At 38.2% G+C, this 7,500-nt stretch overlaps 1 protein-coding gene across 2 annotated transcripts in view; it reads left to right on the top strand.

Annotated features, from left to right (window-relative positions):
• The window catches only part of LOC122242707 (tRNA (32-2'-O)-methyltransferase regulator THADA), a 9,992-nt gene that overhangs the window by 711 nt on the left and 1,781 nt on the right, over window positions 1–7,500 (top strand). The window contains exons 2-7 of one of the 2 annotated variants that reach the window (XM_043000063.2): window positions 597–718; window positions 1,189–1,271; window positions 1,541–1,653; window positions 2,200–2,523; window positions 3,148–7,213; window positions 7,314–7,467. In XM_043000063.2, coding sequence (XP_042855997.2) covers window positions 622–718; window positions 1,189–1,271; window positions 1,541–1,653; window positions 2,200–2,523; window positions 3,148–7,213; window positions 7,314–7,467 — 4,837 coding nt within the window. In that variant the 5' untranslated portion in view covers window positions 597–621. Of the gene's footprint in view, window positions 1–596; window positions 719–1,188; window positions 1,272–1,540; window positions 1,654–2,199; window positions 2,524–3,147; window positions 7,214–7,310; window positions 7,468–7,500 lie in introns of both variants that reach the window. The other variant, XM_043000062.2, reaches the window with a different exon arrangement.

Below are 7,500 nucleotides of genomic sequence, written 5' to 3'. Positions count from 1 at the left end.
AAAGGTTTCCGATGGAAATGAGTAGCGAAACTGTACAAAGTACAACGAAAACTACCAGAAAAATATTGTGTCGTGCCTAGAGGGTTGGTTGTGTCTGTATCCAAATTAACCCATCTCTCTAGATAAAGCTTGTATGGATTCCTTATTTGACAGTATATCGTCAGGGAAATCAGTGTGCTCGGTCTTACCAGATGATACAGGATGCGTTTGTTCTTCTTTCCTGGACCGTAGAGTGCGGAGGCTACACCGTCTTTCAACTTAGGGCTATGGTGTTACTTTTATTTTTTTGATTGTGATATAGTAAAGAGGATGTTATTGTTTTTTTTTATTTATTTATTTATTTAGCTGTTATTTTAGTTTTTATTTATTAACTTCTCGGAGACCTAATCTGACAGACATTCTTCAAAGGAATGAGAGAAATTTGAAATATATCTGGAAGTTGGTCCAATCATATATATATATATATATATATATATATATATATATATATATATATATATATATATATATATATATATATATATATATATATATATATATCAACATGAATAGCTAGTAACATTATTTTCAGTTAATTGTGATTTCCTAAACTTCAGGTAAAATAAGTAGCAAGTACTTAAAATGCAGCTGAGAGGAACGGAGATGGAGTCCACCGTAGCGGTGAAGGGAGGGAAAATTCGCTCGACCAACATGGAACGTCTTGTCCTCAGTCTACCTGGTAAGCTGACAGATTTTGGCAGCTGTGAAAGAGACAAGCAGACTCAGTCAAGTAGAATGGGTACTATTGATGAGGTTTATTTAGTAGTTTTCTGGTATGAGGATTATCTTTTGATTGATAGTTTTGAGTGTATTGCATAAATATGGTGAAATTTAGAACTGAAGTTGAGATTGACATTTAAGGAATGAGCACAGCTTTGCTTGTGTAAAATAATGTATGTAGAGAAGATTGATATTTTAAGTCTTTAGGTTGACATTTTGTAGTGAAATATATACTTTTTTTGTTATACAAAACTTTTTCATAATAATTTTTAATTTTCCTATCTGTATCATATTATTCCTTTTTACTCTTCTATCTTAGAATTAATGACAATGATGGCTATATTAATTGTCCTGTTTGTGTTAGTATTACAGAACTTTTGATATATGAATTTTAAAGGTTTTCAATTTTTTTATTTTTTATTGTTTTAGATGGTACTGGAGAAGTTAGAGTTGCCTTCAATGAATTAATTGCCCCAGAGAGCCCTCTTCAACAAATAAGTGCAGTAGAGAAGGTATCTATTATAGATTTCGTTATATTTCATTTGAATGCATGCATCTATTCTAATTATCCATCTGATTTAGAATGAAAATAAGACAAAGGAATATTATTTTGGTTTGAAGAATTGAATATTCATCTAGAGGAAACTTAGAAATTTATATTTGTGCAGTATGCCCATTATATTTGAATAATTTTACCCAATATTGAAAAAAAAGCCATTCTACCCTTTCTTTGGGAAAGATTTAATATATCTTTCCACTAATATGGGTTTAAATACTACAGCTGTCTGCCTTGAGTTTGATGTCAGATGACCAGGCTGAGCTCTGCATCTCCATTCTCACTTCGGCTTTGCTGCAGCTGAACCCCAAAGTGCAACTTAGGAATAAGATCTTCAAGTAAGTGTGGACTGTTGGGTTTCAGTCCATGTGTATTTATAAGAAGTAGGGTGCTCATTCTGAGTATATGCTGTTTAGGTTATGTATACTGATTTTGGAATATATTTGAAGTTTTATGGTATTTATTATTTTACTACATGTTTAAAGTAAAATAATGAAGGGACACAGGGAACACGTACCATTTTTGTGTGATTCCCTGTTTCCCTTCACTGTTTTGTTTTTAACTTGTTCAACATGAATCCTTCAATGTATGTAGTATTGTTCATAATTAGTGTATGTGATTCTTGTTTTGCTGTCTCCATCATCACCATCATCAACCACATCATCAATATCACCACCATCGATTTCCATTACTATGTCTGTTATTGTTATCCCTCCATCACCATTGTCTCCATCATTATCATTATAGTTAGTATCTTAGTTGGCATTTTTGTAAATGTTGTTGTATTTGTTATCATCACCTCCGTCACCACCACAAACACCTATTTTTAAATATTTGTAAGCCAGTCACCAGCTGTCATATTTAATACATCTCACCATCCCCAGAACCCTCCCCTCCATGGGCTGCAATAACCCAGACCTGTACAAAGAAACAGTCTTGAAAGTCGTCATGGCAGGACTCACAGACCCCAAGACGCCTCGGTCTGTAGTTTTCGGTGCCTCTCTCTTAGTGGAAGGTAATGGGGCTCTGCTCATGGCCGGAAGTGGCAAGGAGAAGAAGGGAAAAGGAGATAAGGAGAAGAATGAAGAAGTTGAGATGGGAGAACAAGTTGAGGGAAAGACAGGCAAGGTGATAACAGCTGAACTTCATCCCTTTGTGTTTGGTGCACTGTTAAAGGGCATCTCACAGCTGTGGCATGGAGATTTCTTGTAAGTTGATGGGTATGGTTCTAATTCATAAAGTAAGCTTTGTTTTCATTTGAGTTTTTTATTTTTTAATTACTAGGATAAAATGTAGGTTGAGATAGAGCCCTTACAGTCTGCTGGTTCATTGTGGAAAAGCATCACATATCTGTGACACAAAGTTTTTTTTGAAGTTGTTGACTATGGCTTTTGATAATGAGACAAAGTTAGTTACAGTTAGTCCATATTTAATTATTATTCTTATATTAGGGGTGATATAGGAGATGTGCCTGATACATATAAAATGTGAAACATTTACAACCAGAACTTACTATTCATTAAGATGAATTAGAGATTCTCTGACAATAGATGATATATGGAGTTTTCAAATTTTCCTCTTAAATTTCTTTCCTGTTAGATTATGGAATAATCATATTTGTACCTAATTGAAGAGCATATAAAAAATGTCTTCATTAAAATTTTATTCAATTGTTGGCCATGTTTAAAGTTTCTCAATAATTTTTACCATTTTATGATATGATATTCCTTAAACCAAGGAAAAAACATCTGACTTTCAGAATTAATTCAGAGTACACATATTAAAAATACTCATGTAATTGTATAAATTTAATTTAACATTGAATATTTCAGAGTAGCATCATCAACTGCTGAAGCAAGTACAGTTCTGCAACACCTGCAACAACTAGTGAAGAGTAGCACGATGTATGTGCAACAGCACTTTAGTGATGGCGCTAACGATATACCCCAAGAGCTTCATTCATTGAAAGATGCTGTACTTGAGGTGATTCAGCATCCTTCATGTCCACTGGACCTGAGAACAAACTGTGGTCAATTGGTAGCAACCATTACCAAGACTCTGCACAAGGGAAATCTTCAACAGGTATTGCAGAGTTACCATTTTGATGAAGAGCAATCTCAGCTTCCAACTTTAGCCCAACTATCTCTTCTTAATGGTATTTTGTCTATCTCACAAGGAAGAGACCTTTACGTGCAACAGGAGTGTGGTACATGTTTGGGAGCAGCTGTCTTACAAGCAGTGTTAAGACCTGCCATGCAGTCCAATGATGGAAGTATTGCTGTTAGTGTGATAAGAGTTGTCCACCAGTGGACCTTACGAACACTAGAAGCATTCCGATCTCCAGGTGAACTAGAAATGTTGAAAAAAGTTTTGGACCCAAGTTCTGGACTCATGGTTCGCTTCCTTGAGTATATGTGGCTGGCATGGGATCACTTCTTGGACAGCGTCAAGAATGCGACCAAGGACAGTTTTGTTAATTACATGAAGATACAACAGAGTCTCTCTGTTGAAGTAAGTGGAAAACACTTTCTTGGAGTCTGTAAAACGTTGCTGGAAGATTTATGCTCTAGAAAATTTAGATTCAGCGCAGTGAGCTGTATGGTTCCTGTTGTTGGTGCTCAGAATATACTACTCTCCTATCCTCAACTTCCATGCACACTTTTGAACCAACTAAGGGACCCAGCAATAGCCAGTCACTCTGCAGAGCTACTAGAGGCTCTCTTCACTAAGCATCAGAAAGAAGTTTCACTGGATGAATGGCAGGATTTGTGGCTCTCAGTATTTCTTGACTTATTTTCAAAAGACATGCAGACATATGGTTATGAGCTGCTGTTCAAAAAGCTATTGTTCACATGCCCTGAAGCTCTAAGTGTTGCTGTGAAAAAACTTGTTGAGTTGGCAAAAAATCCAGTGAGTGAAAAGTTGTGTCTACTTATAATGTGTGTCAAAATAGGCAGATGTTCGCCATATTGGTTAAAGAAGTGTCAGCAGAATGATAAAGAAAGTGATGAACAAATGTGGAAATCAATTTTACCATATGAGACAATCAAGCTCTGTCTTTGGCATACAGATGAGTCTGTCAGAACTGCCGCATTCAGCCTGTTATGTGAAAGTCCAAAGTCAACAGAACTACCAGAGAAAGAAGAATTAGAGTTTATATATGATTATTACTTGTACAATCTCACAACTCAGAGTCCAGCTTACAGGCAGCACTTACTTAAGAGTACAAAGAAGCTATTTCTCAGAATCAAAGAAGGAACAATGGCTTTAACAAAATCTTCCAAGAGTAAAGGTGACAAAGATAATGGGAAAGAGATTCTCACAGTGCAGCAGGAATTCTGTTCAAAGCTGTTCTGGCAGATGGTGCAAAATCTCTACAACGGGGCAAACAGCATGCGGAGAACTATGTCATTACAGGTGCTAGAGCTTTTCCAAAGCATATTAAGTGGCTGTTACAATGACCTTGGAATAAGCAAATTGTACCAGAGTAAAGTATATGCTGACACCCTCATCAGTGTCCTTGATGACTCGTATGAAACTAACAAAGTAATAGCTCTGATGCTGTTGCAAAGCATACCTAAGGAATGTGAAAATACTGAAGACACTCAGAGAATTCATGCATTGGTCAAAGCAGCATGCTCCTTGACTTCAACATGTAGACCTCCAGACACAATAACTGCAGGATATTTGTTCAAGTACCTATCTAGCCATCCTTTGGCAATAAGTATAGTTAAAGACAGTGTAAAAGATACTACTGAAACAGAAAACTCAGTAGTTTTATTTTGTAAGTTTGTTTTACAGTTTCTACAGAAGGAAGTTAAAACAGCAGAAGAAAGTCTCCTAAAAGCAGCCTCATCAGGACCCATGTATGGACTGCTGCTCTGTGTCAGGATGTTGCTGTCTGACATTCCTGAAGCTGATATCACAAAGCACCACCAGACATGGCAAGAAATTCTAAAGATGGTGTTGCAGCTCTGTTTTCAGGTGTCAGAACTGGTGGCTCCTGTAGTGAGAAATTCTTCTCCTGAGGGTCATTTACCGATGGACCTAAATCCTGAGAGTCTTGAAGTGCTGAGAGCCACACTGCAGCAGTCCCTAGGAAATCATCATAATGAACAGGATGTTATGCTGTCTGCAGAAGCAACCCCTCAGGAGCTGGTGAAGGCACAAGCTGTGAGTGCACAAATGTTATTACTCTGTGCCTGGAGGTGTGTTAAGGAAATTTCTCTTATACTGGGAGATGTTGTACAGAAAATGCCCCTGTCTCCTCAGGCAAATGCAGTACTAACAAATGAAGATGTAGTAATGATTGGACAATACTTTATAACTCAACTGCTGGAGACAAAGCATAGAGGGGCATTTGAACAATCCTATGTGGGATTTGGTAGAGTTTGTGAAAGATTATGGAGCTGCAAAGAAGAAGAACTAAGGAAGTTGCCGGCAGTTTGGCTAGAGGACCTACTGGCTACCATCCAGGATGAAAGTGACACTCGTCTCTGTGCCACACGCCGTAGTGCGGGAGTGCCATTTATTGTACAGGCAGTGTTGTCTTCTGAACCCAAGATGATGGGAGCCTCCTGCTTAAAGAACACAATGAGCACCCTCTTGCAATTGGCAGGAGAGACTCATTATAGTGGTTCAGAAGCTAAAATTCATTCATTTAATATTCTCAGAGCAGTATTCAAGGATACCAGATTAGGGGACTTCATCATTCCTTATGTATCTCAGGGAGTAAAAGCAGCTATTGAAGGATACAGGGGAAACTCATGGGCAGAGAGAAATTCTGCAGCACTCTTGTTTGCTGCATTGATCACTCGTATGCTGGGAGTGAAACGGACACAGGATGATCTCAGTCGGAAGAATGCCATGTCTGCCCAGGTCTTCTTCAAGCGATATCCAGAACTGTATGATTTCTTAAAGATGGAGCTAGAAAATGGAGCTGTTGGTGTTAAAGAAGGTAAACTTGTACCAGCATTATTTCCTGTGCTCTTGCTTCTTGCAAGACTCGCACCAGCTCCCCTCGAAGGCCGTACATCTGCTATCTCTCTTGCATCCTTTACCCCAGCAGTATTGCAGTGTTCAGCATCATCTGTGCTACAGTTACGAGCACTAGCCTCCCATGCTCTCATTCCTCTGGTCAATCCTCACCAACTTGAAGGAGTGATAGAGCAAATATCTGCCAGTGCATCATTGTCGAATCAAAATGCTCTGCATGGTTGCTTGTTATGTCTTCTTAAATTGGTGAAGAACTTTGAAGAGACGGTTTGCAATCCCTGCAATAACAGATTAATAATAAAAAGCTTGATGACCATATTATGGGCAGCCACTAAAGCAAATGCTTGCCTTGTGACACGTTCTTCTGCTCTTGAACTTTACACATTGTTAGCCCAAACGAAATTACTACAGGAATCATCAGAAGTTGCTGAAGTTAGTTCAGATGCATGTATTTTCATAAAGACAAATGATTTGGTTTTACAAAGTATGCCATGGTCAGCTCTGTGCCAAAAACAAGCAACAAGGTTTTTACTGACCACTGCACAGAATCTAGAGGAGGACCATAGCATTTCACTCAAAATGCTAATCAGTCACGATTGTTATGAGGTGAGACTTTCTACCCTGGAGCATGTAGAAGGACTGACGCACCTTGAAGCACCCATCCTCATTCACCTACTGAGTTGCATTCATACAGAAGATCATCCTGAGTGTCTCTCCCTCGTCTATAGCATCCTGAGTAAACACCTCTCATCCCTCGATCATGGGAAAGAAATTATTGGGCCAGACCAGTTGATGAAACTGGTAGGTCACATCATCTCCATTGCTAAAGAGGAAACTTGCTTAGAACTCATGACAAGAATGATTCAACTCAGCTCTGTATTGATGATTGCCTTGCTGTCAAGGGTAAGTAGGTTTATACTCATGGTGTGATATTTAGTATTGGAATCTTATTGAAGATGGGAGGAAACTTGGGTAACTATTATCCTTTTATTCTATTCAGCAGGAAACCCCTAATATAATGGAGGAAGCCGTTCATCAGTGGTTAGAAATGATATTGAGTTTCTCACAGAGCGAAAATGATGCGGATACTCGGCAAACTACTGCAGAAACTGTGTGTAATGTTCTTCCGCACCTAATTTCGCATCCATGTGTAACAGGTAGGGGACAGATTAATTTAGGAAAATATGTTT

The sequence above is a fragment of the Penaeus japonicus genome, unplaced genomic scaffold, assembly GCF_977035675.1.
Source record: "Penaeus japonicus unplaced genomic scaffold, GWHDUDI00000001_assembly GWHDUDI00000027, whole genome shotgun sequence".
NCBI classification, from domain to species: domain Eukaryota; kingdom Metazoa; phylum Arthropoda; class Malacostraca; order Decapoda; family Penaeidae; genus Penaeus; species Penaeus japonicus.
This window is presented reverse-complemented; position numbering and strand designations above follow the sequence as displayed.